General features: G+C 45.0%; 1 protein-coding gene across 1 annotated transcript; it reads left to right on the top strand.

Moving 5' to 3' along the window:
• The first annotated feature begins 1,804 nt into the window (after positions 1 to 1,804).
• LOC129708375 (HUWE1-associated protein modifying stress responses-like) lies at positions 1,805 to 14,313 on the top strand. The gene is made up of 4 exons (XM_055654073.1): positions 1,805 to 2,077; positions 2,607 to 2,693; positions 7,286 to 7,558; positions 13,188 to 14,313. The coding sequence occupies exons 1-4, from the start codon at positions 1,873 to 1,875 to the stop codon at positions 13,424 to 13,426; spliced, it is 804 nt and encodes a 267-aa protein (XP_055510048.1). The 5' UTR covers positions 1,805 to 1,872; the 3' UTR covers positions 13,427 to 14,313.
• The last annotated feature ends 1,632 nt before the right edge of the window (positions 14,314 to 15,945 follow it).

Genomic DNA, 15,945 nt, shown 5'->3' with positions numbered 1-15,945 from the left:
AAACTGCTGCCACGTGTGCTCGGTGTGTCTGAGAGCTGCTGCAGACAGCTCATTCTGATGCATCAGCTAAACACTTAGTCCAACACAATGTAAATGTGTCAATGTACAGACATACCAGTCCTAGCATTATCAAGTATCAATTTCAACTGAGCTCTTGTAATTTTGTCTAGATTATAAGAATGGGCAGACGATCAGTTGCCGGAAAATCGGTGTTTAACCTGTAGTATGTAGGATATTTGATGGTTGTCGTGGACACATGATCAATGAAAACATTTATTGGTTCCTTTTTTTCCATATTTCCATGCTGTTTCTTCAAAGAATTCCAAAAAATTAGTCAAACATGATTTCACTTTCACAAAACTTTTGCCTGATGACATTGACATTTTCTAAATGATAATTTGTCTGATCTTTAATAATATTTCTAATATTTTCCCAGTGACAAATGCCAGGCTAATTGGACTGTAGTTTTCTGCTTTTTTCCACAATCAAATTGAATCTTTGGAATGCTCCTGGCGTTGAGCCCCAGGGTGAAGTTCAGCACAATCCTGAGACTTGTCAGCTCATAGATCCAATACCTTTCTCAGTAACATAAACATTTTTATGTTCTAAACGTTAATAAACGTTCTAACATGACAATAAAGGCTACTTTACTTTACTTTATTTTAGCATGATCACTCGGCAGGTGATTGATGTATAGGGCCGGAGAGGGGGCGGGGAATAAGGGATTAAGGTTTAAATAATGATTGACCCCGTTTTAAATGAAGATGACGATAATTTTTTTTGCTCAAAGGGTGGTCAGTCGTTGCAATTCTCCACGTGGAAGGCAGAGGAGGCAGGGCATTGGGCTCGTGGAAAACAGAGATGAATATATATCTGGACTAGTGCAGAAAGTGGATTAGTGCAGGAACCTGGCGCTGAGGTCAGCAGGCCTGGCTTTGAAGCGGACACAAAGAACCAAAGATCATAGAGTTCTATGATCTTTGCAAAGAACGACAGAGGTTCAACTCTTCAGCAAAAAAAAAAGTGCTGGAATAACTCAACCAGATTCGTTGAATTACTCCAGCACTTTGAAGCAGTTGAGTTGTCTCGCTGCCGCTCCAACTCACATCCAGCTTTCTACCCCCTTTCTCCTACAATGATCCTGAAGGATCTCGACTCGAAAAGCCGCCTGTCCAAGTTCTCCAGAGATGCTGTCTGACCCGCTGAGTTACTCCTCCACCACGATCTACGCAAGACTCGTCCTGCTCCTGTTAGAATTATGTTCTAACATCCTTACATTCCTGTACTTTGCCCGTACAACGCGTACAGGAACATTGGCTTCTCTTTGCTGTTTGTTCCGCACTCTCTCCGGGTTGCTCTCTGTCCATCTTTGCTCTCTATGAGATCTTTGCCTTCAGCGACGCTCTGAATTTCCCGGTGCGCATGCGCACCTCTTGCGCATTGTGATCCTCGGCTGACGGTGTAACCTCACTGCGCCTGCGCCCTCTTCCTCTCGTCGGAAGATAAGCATTCTGGGAAATCGTTGTTTGCTCCGGTTGTCCCTCGGCATTCTGGGAGTTGTAGTTCAGGCGCCATCCTTGCATCGGGGATGGGGCCACGCAGGCGCAGTGTGGCACAGTCGCCTGGGACCCGAATGAGCAGCAGCAAAGATCCTATAGCAAAGGATCTTTGAGCAGCAGTGCTCTGGGGTCGGGTGTGCGCATGCGCAATATGCTGGGGGATCGGGCGTGCGCAGACACACTGTACTGGGGGCCGGATGTGAGCAGGCGCATTGTGCCAGGGGCCGGATGAGCGCAGGCGTGGTATGGCGGGGGCCGGGTGCGCGCAGGCGCGGTCTGCCGGGGACCGGAGCCGGGCCGGGCCGGGTGGTGGATGGAAGAGGCGAAAGGCCCGAGCGGATCATTGATGGCTGGTCACGGCCCTGAGAACTGGCTGTCCCGTTGGGAGCGGCAGTGCCTGGACGAGGACGAGCGCCAGGGGCTCTTGCCGGAGAGCGGCGCCGAGACGGATCCTCAGAGGCAGCGGCTGTGGCTGTCGTTCCAGAATTCGGCCGGCGCCGTCGCCCAGCTGTACAAAGGTGGGGGGAGGGGAGAAGCGGGCGGTGAGGGTAGAAGAGGGGGGTTGAGGGTAGGAGAGGGGGGTTGAGGGTAGGAGAGGGGGGTCGAGGGTAGGAGAAAGGGGTCGAGGGTAGGAGTGGGGGGGGGTCGAGGGTAGGAGTAGGAGTGGGGGGTTGAGGGTAGAAAAGGGGGAAGAGGGAGGGGAGGAAGTGGGGAGGGGAGGGTGAGAATGAGGTTGTGGGAGGAGATGAGGTAAGAAAGAGAGAAATGGGGAGGGGACAGAACGGGCTGGGGGAAGGGACACAAAGGGAGGATGGGGGGAGCGAAGGGGTAGGTAGGAGTAGGTGAGTGCGGATGGGTGAAAGTGCAGGGTTGGGAAGGAGAGGGGGTGGGAACAGTTCCAGGTGGTGGCTGGACCCCATGGGTCTTCATCAATGCCATGGGACGGTTATTTGCAGGTTTTGCAGTGGTGCCCGTTTCAAAACCTGCGGTGGGGAACATCAGTAGTTTCATTGAGGCCTCCAGTTCATACAGTTCTACTTCTTTCAGATCGTGTTTACGAGCAGCAGCTGGGTATCCAGAGCCTGTGGAAACCATTTCAGGCTGCAGCTACTTCTGTCACCTGCCTCTATAAAGGTAAGTGTGCCTATTCACTGTGGAACTGCTGTGGTGATATGAAACTGCAGATACTGGAATTTTGAGCAAAACTCGTAGTGCTGGAGGAACTCAGCAGGAGAGGCAGCACCAATGTAGAGAATGGATAAGCTGGGTGTCATGGCAGAGGCTGGTGATGAAAAGGTTGTAGATGTTGGCCAACTTGGGGAATGTTGCAGATTATCCAAATGAGGCTCTATAGGTAGAACCTGAAAACAGGAAGGGAATGATGACTTTGGGACTGTATTAAAGCTCCCCCCCCCCAAGTGGGAATTAGAGAAGTGTAGGGAGATTACAGATGCCTGTAAAAATAATGTTCGTATTTGTGGGAGATTTGACTATCCCTAATATGAACTGGGTTTCCCAACATGTAAAAGACCTTGGATGGGATGGAATTTGTTAAATGTGTTCAAGAAAGCCTCCTTAATCAATATGTAGATGGCCTGACTGGAGAGGGCATCTCCTCTTAGTAGATGAGGTAAGAGTGGAGGATCACTGTGAGACTGTGCCTATATTGGTTATAAAGTAGTTATGGAAAGGGATCGGGCTGGCCCACATGTTACGTTCCTTAATTGGGGCAAGACCAAATTTGGAGAGTCTGTTTTAGGTAGAGAACAACTGACAAGTGGTAAGCTTTCAAAGCTGAGATAGCAAGAGTACAGTATCAGCATGTTCCCATTATGATAATGCGTAAGGTTGGCAAGTTTAGAGACCTATCTAAGGCATGGTAGAAGAATTAAAGGCTATTTAAGGCATAGTAGACGAATTAGGCCATTCAGCCCATCAAGTCTACTCTGCCATTCAATCATGGCTGATCTATCTCCCTCCTAACCCCATTCTCCTGCCTTCTCTCCATAACCTCTGACACCTGTGGTTGAGGGTCTCATTTGAAAAATGGAGGCATATGTCAGATTTGGGCAATCGTACACAAGTATAGCGTGTTTGTGTAGACGCAAGAAGACTATCGGGAGGGTAAAGAGAGAACATGAAATGGATCAGGCAGGCAAGGTAAAGGAAAATCTAAATAGATTCTGCAGGTATATTAGGTGTTTAGGGAAAGAATAGGTCCCATTAAATATCAGCATGGCAGTCTGTGTAGAGCCCCACAAGAGATGGGGGGAGATATTAAATGAATATTTCCCATCCGTTTTTACTGAGAAGATTATGGAAGCTAAGGAATTAAGGGAAATTAATTATGATGCCTTAGATCAGATGCAAATAACCAAAGAGGAGCTATTGGCAGTTTTAAAGTGGATGAAATCCCCAGTGCCTGACCAAGTGCATGCTCAACCTTGTGGGAAGCTCAGGAAGACATTAAGAAGGCCCTTGCAATGATATTTGCATCGTACCATTATTAAAGAGCAGCAAGGACAAGCCAGGGGACTACTGGCCAATGAACTGACGAGGGTGGTTGGAAAGTTGTTGGAACGGATTCTCTGGGACAGGATGTACTCGCATTTGGAGTGGCACTTACTGATCGGGTAGTCAGCATGGCTTCGTCCGTGGGAAATTGTCTTGTGTATCTGTTGGAGCTTTATAAAGAGGTCAAGAAGAAAATTTGTGAGGGCAGAGCAGTCAGTGGAAGTTGACTATAGAGGTCCTTCATGGTTGATTAATCTGGAAGGTTAGATCACATGGGATCCAAGTTAAGATAGCCAATTGGATTCAATTGGTTCGGGGGTAGTTGTGGAGGGTTGTTTTTCTGAATGGAGGCCTGTGATCAGTGCAGTGCTGCAGGGGTCCTTGCTGGGCCCACTGTTATTTATCTACATAAACAATTTGGAAGGCGGTGTAGTTATCATTGTTAGTAAATTTGCAGATGACACTTAAGGTGGGATAGGAGACTTGTTTATTTTAGGAAAGCAGACTGTCATCTTATTGAGGTGTACAAGATCATGAGGGGCATGGATAAAGTGGATCTCAGCCTTTTTCCAAGAGTAGAAGATTCTAAACTGGAGGGCCTATGCTTAAGGTGAGGGGGGAAGATATTTAAGATGGACCTCAGAGGCAACCATTTCACTCTGTTTTGTGAGTCTAAAACACTCTAGCTCCCAACCCAGTTTTCTCCAATTTTACAGTGTTTTTTATAACATAATTTTCTATAATGCCAAGCTTCTTTAGAATGCAACTATTGCAGAACTACTTGTACATGGGTTGCATACCACAATTTATATCTTGGCTGATGTTGCAGAGATGGGCATCTGGGGGCCATCCCCAAAGACCCCAGGTGCTGGCCCGTCACCATGTCAGCATGTCCTCCACATGCAGTGTAACACTGATGACAAGCAGAAGGCTGCAGCACTTAGAAATCTAAAATAAAAACTAAATGCCGAAAGCACTCAGCTCTGTGGAAAGAGAAATAGTTAGGCTTTCAAGTAAAAAAAAGAGTAAGTTAGTATAACTAAGTTAGTATAAACGTACATTGTAGTTAAAGGATGATCATGCAATCTATGTATAAAATACTGTAAACAGGATTTAAGACATGCCCAGTAGGTTGGTATGTATTAATGAATAGGAAAAAATACTAATGGATGGCTTGCAGCAGAAATGATCAGTTCTGGTACAGATGGAGAAAGAGTGTCTTAAACTTACGAAATTCAGTATTGCAGCCTTGAACATACTCGGAAGGAAGATGAGATACAGTTACTTGCTTGGGATGGGCATCATTATAATAATGCAGAAGGACTTGGATAGAAATCAGAGTAGAATGGTGCAGCAGGAAGCCCAGGGTCACTGCTGTGGGCAGTGCCTTGTGCTCCTCAATGTGGTCACCCTATCTGCATTGAGTGACTACACTGCGAATTCCAGATAAAGTGAAGTAAATTGCTGCTCCACCTGGAAGGGCTATTTGTATCCCAGGATAGTGGGCAAGCAAGAACAAACGGTGCTGGCATTGCATTTCTTGCAGTGGAATGGAAGGTGCCATAGGATGGAGAATGGTTGGTGGGATGAAAGAGTAAACCCAGAAACTTTGAAATTATGTGGATAGATGGGCTGAGATACGTTGGGGGCAAAACCATATATTTTTTGGGGACAGACTTCTCACCGACATACACTACAAACGAACTGACTAACATGGCTATCTGGACTACACGTCTTCCCACCCTGCCCCCTGTAAAGACTCCATCCCCTACTCCCAATTCCTCCGCCTACGCCGCATCTGCTCCCAGGATGAGACGTTCCACACCAGGGCATCGGAAATGTCCTCGTTCTTCAGGGAACGGGGATTCCCCTCCGCCACCATAGATGAGGCTCGCACCAGGGTCTCTTCCATACCCCGCAACACTGCTCTCTCTCCCCATCCCCGCACTCGCAACAAAGGCAGAGTCCCCCTAGTCCTCACCTTTCACCCCACCAGCCAGCAAATACAACAAATAATCCTCCACCATTTCCGCCACCTCCAACGTTGACCCCACCACTCGCCACATCTTCCCGTCTCCCCCTATGTCTGCCTTCCGCAAAGACCGCTCCCTCCGCAATTCCCTTGTCAATTCTTCCCTTCCCTCCCATACCACCCCCTCCCCGGGCAATTTCCGTTGCAACCGCAAGAAATGCAACACCTGTCCCTTCACCTCCCCCCTCGACTCCATTCAAGGACCCAAGCAGTCGTTCCAGGTGCGACAAAGGTTCACCTGTATCTCCTCCAACCTCATCTACTGCATCCGCTGCTCAAGATGTCAGCGGATTTACATCGGGGAGACTACGCGGAGGTTGGGCGATCATTTCGCCGAACACATCCGCTCAGTCCGCAATAACCTACCTGAACTCCCGGTGGCTCAGCACTTCAACTCCCCCTCCCATTCCCAATCCGACCTCTCTGTCCTGGGTCTCCTCCATTGCCAGAGTGAGCAACACCGGAAATTGGAGGAACAGCACCTCATATTCCGCCTGGGTTGCTTGCGTCCGGATGGCATGAACGTTGAATTCTCCCAGTTTTGCTAGCCCTTGCAGTCTCCTCCCCTTCCTTAACCCTCGAGCTGTCTCCTCCCATCCCCCCCCCCCTCGGGCTCCTCCTCCTCCCTTTTCCTTCCTTCTCCCCCCCCACCCCCCATCGGTCTGAAGAAGGGTTTCGGCCCGAAACGTCGCCTATTTCCTTCGCTCCATATATGCTGCTGCACCCGCTGAGTTTCTCCAGCATTTTTGTGTACCATATATTTAGTTTCTGATTGTTATCAAAATTCCAAGCGATAGAAATTGTGAAGGATGATTTGTTCAATGCAGCACCTAGTCCAGGAGAAGAGGAGGATGAAAGTGGTCAATGTGAAGGATTCTGTCCACAATGACAGAGGGGAAGCCATGATCCACCATTTGAGAGTTCCCTGAAGAGCCCCAGAATGGGACAGAGGCGGAGAAACTATGAGAATGGAATGGAGTAGAGTGGGAGAAGGTAGAATAAAGTTTGTGATCTTGAAATGGATGTCTGGTGCTAGCCTATCTCCTGAGATAGAGATAGTGACATGGAGATCCAAAAAGAGAAGGGAAGATGTGGGTTGTATGAAAGTGAGAAATGGATGAAATTGGTAGCAAAAGTGTTGAAATTTTCATGTTCATTGTGATGAACCTTTCCCCTTCAGATGGTCTTGAAACGTACCGAGCAAGCTTGGATTTGGGTGTGCAAGGAGGCTATCAAAGGCGAAATAAGGAAATGCTGGCCTGGGCGAAAAAAAGGAGACATGTCATACACCGTGAGGACTTGCTCAGCTTCCTGTGCAGGAAGTCACCGCCATCAAGAAGCAGCAGACTGGCTCCTCGGCTAAACATCCCCTCAGGACTGGGAGTGCAGGAGGATGCAAGCAAGACTGCAGAGGGTGACCTCCAGGCATTTACTGACGCCATTGCCGTGAACGGTAAATGAAAGATTTTCTGCAAGTTCTCGAGTTGACCTTAACCTCAACATACTGCTCGCATGCTACTCTTTTTGAAGACTGAGGTTATGACCTTGTTATGGACAGCTTTGTACTTTGAAGGGTAAAGTCACGCTGGATAGTACATCCCAATGCCTCTTGGTATTTTATTTAGTTTAACCTCCGTCACAAATTCTTTCATGGTTTTACCGAAGCCACCTCCCAGTCTTGATGTTCAATTCTAGCCTCCTTTGTCAAATTATTGCCTCCCTCCACTGCTCTCCCCTAGCCCGCACACACCCTTGTTGCTTGAGCGTTCAGAACAGTTTTCAGTCATAGTTCCTAGTCTCCATTGTTTTCCTCCCACCCTGGTTCTCCTTCTCCCCTCTAGTCTGAGCTCCCCAACTTCTGTACCTTGGTCCTCCTCTCCCTACTTAAAAGTTCAAACATTCTATGTTTTTTAAATCGTGATTAAATGTTTTGTCAACTCCAATTGTATCCCTCCTTCTAGCAATCCTTATCATCCCTATAATCATTGACATTCACTTCCCCTCTTAAAGTGGACAGCAATGGGCCACTTGACCCCCTCAAACATGCTCCACGTTCAATAAAATCATGTTTGGTCTAGTCGTAAACCAGATGTTTGCCTAGTTCCGATAACCTTTCATCCTCATTTAATTAAGAATCAATATACTTCTGCTCTAAAATATTCAAATACTTTATGAAATGCCTTCTTGAACTCAAAAGTACAGTATATCCAACATTCCATCCTTATCTACTGCTCATTATGTCTTCAAAGAATGACAATACCTCTATATCTAAACCCACCAGACCTGGTGACATTCTTGCAATTTTCTTTTGCGTTATTTCCAGTTCTTCCTATAGCAGGGCAACCAGAACTCCACACAGTACTCCAAATGTGGTCCTACAGTTATCTCGTACTGCTAGAGTTGCACAGTACGGGGACAGGCCTTTTGGCCCAATTTGCCTATGCCAGCCATGATGCCCCATCTACACTAGTCCCGTTTGGCCCATATCCCTCGAAACCTTTGCTATTCATGTACCTGTCCAAAATTAAATATTGTTATTGGAGCTACCGTAACTACCTCCTCTGGCAATTTTATCTCCTTGCCTTAAACCTATGTCCGCTGGTTCTTGATTACCCTACTCTGGGTAAAAGACACTGTGCATTACCCTATCTGTTCCCCTCATGATTTTATACACCTCTATAAGATCACACCTCAATTTCCTGCACTCTAAGGAATATAGTCCTAGCCTACACAACCTTTAGAATAAAGTCCTAGCCTAAATACAGCTCCGGCCCTCCTGGCAAGATCCTTGTAAATCTTCTCTGCATTTTTTCCTGTGTAATTACATGGCAGAGTGACCAACCTGGACACAAAATTCCCAGAGTGGCCACAGCTATGTCTTGTACAGCTGGAACATAACGTTCCAACTTCTATACTCAAAACTGCCTTCACTATCCTATCTATTTTCTAGTGAATTATATATGTACTCCCAGATCCCTCTGCTCTACAACACTCCCCAGGGCTGTACCATTCACTTGCTCTGGTTTGACTTCCCAAAATGCAACACCCAGTCCTTATCTGAATTAAACTCCATTTGCCATTCCTCAATGCACTTGCACAGTTAGAATAGAATAGTTTCTTTATTGTCATTGTAACATGGGCCATGTACAACGAAATTTAAATAAGTTGATCATGATCTCGCTGTAATTCTTGGCAACCATCCTCACTCTCTACGATACCTCCTATTTCAGTGTCATTTATAAACTTACTATTCATGACTTGTACATTCTCATTCTAATCATTGATATAGATGGCATGCAGCAATGTGCCCAGCACCAATTCCTGACACACCACCAGTTACGAGCCTCCAGTCTCAAGTAACAACCTTCTACACTCGCCCTCTACTTCCAACTATGAAGCCAATCTATATCCAGTTAGCGAGTTCTCGCTGGATATCATGCAATCTAACCTTCCAAAGCAGCCTATAATGTGTGACCTTATGAAAAGCTTTACTGAGGTTAAGCTAAGACTACATCTACGAAACTGCCCTCGTCAAACTTATTTGTTACTTATTCAATCAACTCAGATCAAGTTTGTGAAACACAATCTCCCACACACTAAACCATGCCCACTATCCCAAATCAACCAATGTTTCCAAATACATGTGTATCTTATCCATTAGAATCCTCTCCAGTAATTTGCCTGCTGCAAATGTTGGGCTCACTGGTCTGTAATTCCCAGGTTTTTCTTTGCAGCTGTTAAATTGAGGCAACATTAGGTATGGTCCAGTCTTCTGGCACTGCGGCTAACAGTAATTCATGTATCTCAGCCAGGACTTCTACATTTTCTTGTACTGCCACAGTGTTCTTACTTGGAAATACCTGATAAGGCACCAGAGATTTATCTACCTTCTTATGCCTAAGGACATCTACCACCTCTTCGACTGCAATGTGGACTATCCTGAAAACATTGCCATTAACTTTTCCAAGTTTCCTAGTCTTCATGTCTTTCTCCATGGTTAAAATAGAGAAGTATTCATTGAGGACCTTGGTCATCTCCTGTGGCTCTGCACATAGATGACCACTTTGGTTTCTATGGGGTCCTCTTCTCTCCCTAGTTACCCTTTTACCCATATAAAGACATGCTGTATACTTTGGTTTCCCCTTAATCAAATCTGCCAGGTGCATCCCATGCTCCCATTTTGCCATTCTGTTTTCCTTAAAAATGCTCCTTAATCCCCTATACTCCAAAGATCCACTTGATCTCAACTGTGGATACCTGCTCAATGCCTCTATTTTGTTTCCTGGTCAAAACCTCAGTTTCTCGTCATCCAGAGTTCCTTACTGATGGATGTCTTGCCTTCGCTCTAACAGGAATGTTCAACTCTCACTTTTAAAAGCCTCCCACTTTCCAGGCATCTCTTTGTCTACCAACCTATTCCGTGGAACCTTTGCAGGTTTCTGTCCAATACTATCAAAGTTGGCCTAGCCCCTATTTAACACTTTTAACTTGTAGACCATCACGTGCCTTTTCCATAACTATTGGGAAATTAATACAACTGTGATCACTTGTCTCAAAATACTTGCCTGCTGACACCTTGGTCACCTGTCCTGGCCTATTTCCTAAGAGTACGTCAAGCTTTGCCCTCTACCTTTTGTAGGCCCCACTATAGCCTGAGAAAACATTATTTAACACAATTGACAAGTTCATACACATCTAAGCCCTTGGCACATTGACAATCCCAGTGTACATTAGGAAAGTTCAAATCCTGTACTATGACAAACCCATTAGTCTAGTATCTGTCTAAAATATCCTCTCATATTTGTTCTTCTAATTCCTCTTGACTCTTTAGGGTCCTATAGTACAATCCCAACAAGATGACCATCCCCTTTTTATTTCTAAGCTTTACCTGATTAGCCTCACTGGGCAATTCTTCAGTAATGCCATCTCGGGCTATTACTATGATGTTCTCCTGTGATGTCATGTTCCCCCCCCACCCCCAATCTCAATCACTGCCTGTAGCACCTGTACCCTGGAACATTAAGCTTCCAATCCTGATCCTCACTCAGCCAGATTTCTATGGCTGTAATTGTCCCACATAACTATCCATACCTTGAGTTTAGTACATCTGTCAGGCTTTTTGCATTGAAATAAATGCAATATAATCCTACAAATTTTCCTCGTTCCTTGCCTGTCCTATCTATCGAACATGCCGTAATTGTCCAATTCCAGCTTGCCCCCACCTCGCTACTACTTTGGGTCCCATTCCTAGGCCAAGCGTGTTTGAACCCCCAGTACCACAATATTTGCCTCCATCCAGTTCAGGTGCGACCCGTCTATCGTGATGGATTTTGAGAGCCCTATTCTCTCCCAAGTTATGCTTTTGCACTAAATATATTGTTAGAATTTTCTTTACCTTATCTGCCAAACCTACCTCGTGTCCCCTTTTTGTCCTGCTGATTGTTCTCGAGTATACTCACACATTCTCTATACTTAAGAGATTCACTTGTTCCACTTGCATATACCTGACCTGCCTCCTTTTGCATAACCAGTGCCACAGTATCCCTCATCAGCCAGCATTACCCTACTCCTACCAACCTTGCCCCTCACTCTAACAGGAACATTTTGGCCCAGAACGCTCATTATTTTATGTTTAAATATATATATTTTTTAAAGATAATCTTGCATATCAAGCACTTCCTTACGTGCAAATAAGGAAATCAACTTTTAAAAGTTCCTGATTTAATACCATTGACATTTGTCTTTTCCCAATTCAGGACTTTAACCTTTGTTAGTTTTATAATATCAATCCTTTTCCATCACTATTTTAAAAATAATAGAATTATGTTCACTGGTCCTACAGTGCTTCCCTGCTTTGCTTTATCTCCCAAGAGAAGGTTGAGTGCCATTCTCTCAGGCCATCTACATATTGATTGAGAATATTTTCCAGAGAAGCATGGGAGATTTGGATCTATTATTTCTACCACTTATACAATGATAATCCCTTACTCAGTTACAGCGGACAATCGACAATAACGGGCACCATTCTCCTCTCTCTTCCCATTCCCACCCCGATATGGTCTGTTATAACAAGGGGTTACTGTATAGATAACAAACAAACCAGCACTGATTCCTGTGGCACACCACAGGCCTCAGATCCGAAAAGCAGCCTTCCACAACTGCGCTGTAACTCCTTCCCCCAAATCCATTTTGAATTGGGGTGGCACAGCGGTAGAGTTGCTGCCTTATAGTGCCAGAGACCAGGGTTTGAACCTCGCATGTTGCTGTCTGCCCAAGATTGGTGCATTCTCTCTGTAACCACGTGGGTTTTCTCTGGGTGCTCCAGTTTCCTCCTACACTCCAAAGACTTGTAGGTTAATCGACTTCGGGAAGATTGTAAATTGTCCCTAGTGTTGGTGCACGTGGCGATCGCAGGTCAGTGAGGATTCGGTGGGCCGAAGGGCCTGTTTCCACACTGCATCTCTAAAACAAAAAGTAATCGATTATCTAATTCACCTCGGATTCCATGTTATCCAACCTTCCAATCTAACCTGCCATGTGGAACCTTGTCAGAGGCCATTTAGACATCATCTACCTCTTGATAATCTCTTCAAAAAACATTCATATTTGTGAGACGTGATTTCCCAAGACCAAACCCATTCTATCTAATCACTTGCTGCCTGTATAAAAGCTAGTAATTCCTGTACCACAGAACTCTATCATTGAATACAGGGTCACTCACCGGCTTGCAGCTGCATATTGTCTCTAACTATGGCTAAATGTATGCCTCCTGTCTGGAGTTGTAAACAGTTTCTATGGGGTACAACTCTAAGTGATATATATTGGGCAGCCTATTAGGTGCATAAAAATGGCCACTGCTGCTTTTGCCCATATACAGTGTCCCAGTGTATCCCCCAGCTTCAACCTGCCTCATCCCGCTGGGGAATTTAGTCCCCTTCATTATCCATCAGCTTGCTCTATCAGAGTGATGGTTATTCTGAGGTCTCTCAGCTGCGTCCCCCAGAAGGATTCAGTAATTGATGTGCAGAGGGGGAGACCATTGCTGACATTAAAAGTTTCTGTTTGCACTTGCTGTCCTGTAGGCCTCAGTGGAGCCATGGCGAACGTCAGCGTGCGCTCAGGAGCACCTGGGTCCCCGTCGCATACGGGCAGCAATTCTGCCTCAGCACGCCGACGCAGCAGCCTGCAGGATGTGGACCTAAATAGCTTTATTGCAGAAGAGATGGCCCGGCATCTGGAGAGCTCAAGAAAGAGAGCTCCAGCCCAGTGTAATGATGTTATCACTGAGCCTCCCAGTCACAAACGAAGCCGCATGCTTTGAAGAGACACAGAGAAAGCTCCCAAATGACTGGAGGTAATCCTGCAGCAGGCGCCCGGCAGACGTAGGAACCAAAAAAACAAGTAAACCTTTGGCCAAACCTTGGAGCAAATGTTTATAATATAAAAGTGTATTGTGATTATTTCAATATTGCCACACACTTGTACTTGAAAATGCAAATTCAGAGTGCATTTTGGAGGGCATTGTGAAGATTTCTATCTGCACATTGCCTAAATAGTGCATTATACATCATTCTTGGTAATTTTCCTTTGGCACTTTATTTAATGGAAGTTTGGAGACTGATTTGTGATGGACTGGCTCATAGGTACCCGATCCTTGATCTTCAATCTGGTGCCTGTGCCTAGGACCCCGACCAGCCCTCCCTTCCTGATGTTAGTGTTCTGCTTTATTTTGTAAACCAGGAATTCAGACCTTGGACATGAAGGTGAACATATTTTCAGGTATGTTTTTATGGATGGCATAGGAACGGCAGGTTGACAGGTCACTTCTTCCCTGAGGTTCTAAAAAAAAATGGGGCTAAGTTTGTATAAAGAACAGCAGTTAAGGGTGCTGAGGGTGGTTGCTCTCTGGCTTATCTGCAAAGATCCCGGTATTATGTGCCTGCTTTCTTGTTCCTTAATGTCTTCATTTAAAAGCACATTTACCTTGAACTTGCATCTCAAAGGTTCAAAGTATTAAGAGTGTGGTACATGTTTTAAAGCAATGTGACTCTGGAGAAAGCCGTGCTTGAATGTTCAACTATCGAAAGGTCAAGGAATTGAGAAATGGTTTAAAAGTATGAATTATATCTGTTTGAATTGTGAAAAACTTTAAATTGCAATGCTCTGGCTAATCACAGTTGTGAATCCATTAAATACTGACGCAACAAATCTTTCAACTTGTCCAGTTTCTCATTCCTTCGTGAAGATACAAGATACAAGATACATTTAATTGTAGAAGAAGAGTCCTGAAAGGATATGATTCCAAGACTTCATCCCCATCTCGGATAACTGGTTCTTCTTTCAGTCTGATTGTATGAGGGTCAAGTGTTGTACCTTGACTTTGGCAAGAGCCTGACATCGACCTGTTGAATCACATTTGATGTGCACACAAACGTATTTGCCTCCTTGTATATTGCTAGTGAATATAGGCCAATATTTTACTTAAAGATGCCGGGTGGATGTATTTACACCAGCAGTGCCCTCCATAATGTTTGGGAGAAAGACCCATCATTTATTTATTTGCCTATGTACGCCACAATTTGAGAGTTGTAATAGAAAAAAAATCACATGTGGTTAAAGTGCACGTTGTCAGATTTTATAAAAGGGTGTTTTTACACATTTTGGTTTCACCATGTAGAAATGACAGCGGTGTTTATACATAGTCTCCCCCCCCCCCCCCCCCCCCCCCCCCCCACCCCCATTTCAGGGCACCATAATGTTTGAGACGCATGGTTTCACAGGCGTTTGTAATTGCTCAGGTGTGTTTAATTGCCTCCTTAATGCAGGTATAAGAGAGCTCTCAGTCTTTCCTCCAGTCTTTCCATCACCTTCGGAAACTTTCAGATTCAACTTTAATTGTCAGTGTACAGTACAGAGACAATGAAATGCAGTTTCATTGCTGTTTATCAGCATGAGGGCCAAAGTTGTGCCAATGAAAGTCAAATAAGCCTTTATGAGACTGAGAAATAAGAATAAAACTGTTAGAGACATCAGTCAAACTGTAGGTTTACCAAAATCAACTACTTGGAACATCATTAAGAAGAAAAAGCACTGGTGAGCTTACTAATCGCAAAGGGACTGGCAGGCCAAGGAAGACCTCCACAGCTGATGACAGAAGAATTATCTTTATAAGAAAAATCCCCAAACACCTGTCTGACAGAGCAGAAACACTCTTCAGGAGTCAGGTGTGGAATTGTCAATGACCACTGTCTGCAAAAGACTTAATCAACAGAAATACAGAGGCTACATTGCAAGATGCAAACTGCTGGTTAGCTGCAAAAATAGGATGGCCAGGTTACAGTTTACCAAGAACTACTTAAAAGAGCAACCACAGTTCTGGAAAAAGGTCTTGTGGACAGATGAGCTGAAGATTAACATATCAGAGTGATGGTAAGAATATGTAGGAGAGAAGGAACTGCCCAAGATCCAAATCATACTACCTCATCTATGATATAGGGGTGGTGGGGATGTTATGGCCTGGGCATGTATGGCTGCTGATGGTACTGGCTCACTTGATGGTAGTAGTATAATGAATTCTGAAGTGTATACGCACATACTATCTGTTGAAGTTCAAACAAATGCCTCAAAACTCATTGGCCGGCGGTTCATTCTACAGCCAGACAATGATCCCAAACATACTGCTGAAGCAACAAAAGTTTTTCAAAGATAAAAAATGGTCGATTCTTGAGTGGCCAAGTCAATCACCTGTTCTGCACCCAATTGAGCACGCCTTTTATATGCTGCAGAGAAAACTTGCCCCCAAAACAAGCATAAGCTAAAGATGGCTGCAATACAGGCCTG

The sequence above is a fragment of the Leucoraja erinacea genome, chromosome 23, assembly GCF_028641065.1.
Source record: "Leucoraja erinacea ecotype New England chromosome 23, Leri_hhj_1, whole genome shotgun sequence".
Classification (NCBI taxonomy): domain Eukaryota; kingdom Metazoa; phylum Chordata; class Chondrichthyes; order Rajiformes; family Rajidae; genus Leucoraja; species Leucoraja erinaceus.
This window is presented reverse-complemented; position numbering and strand designations above follow the sequence as displayed.

What these genes read in the sequence shown, in the direction of transcription:
- LOC129708375 (XM_055654073.1), top strand. Translation starts at nt 1,873, where the DNA reads ATGGAAGAGGCGAAAGGCCCGAGCGGATCATTGATGGCTGGTCACGGC. An exon ending in CGTCGCCCAGCTGTACAAAG is followed by an intron (nt 2,078 to 2,606) that starts GTGGGGGGAGGG and finishes TACTTCTTTCAG; the next exon opens with ATCGTGTTTACGAGCAGCAG. An exon ending in TGACGCCATTGCCGTGAACG is followed by an intron (nt 7,559 to 13,187) that starts GTAAATGAAAGA and finishes GCTGTCCTGTAG; the next exon opens with GCCTCAGTGGAGCCATGGCG.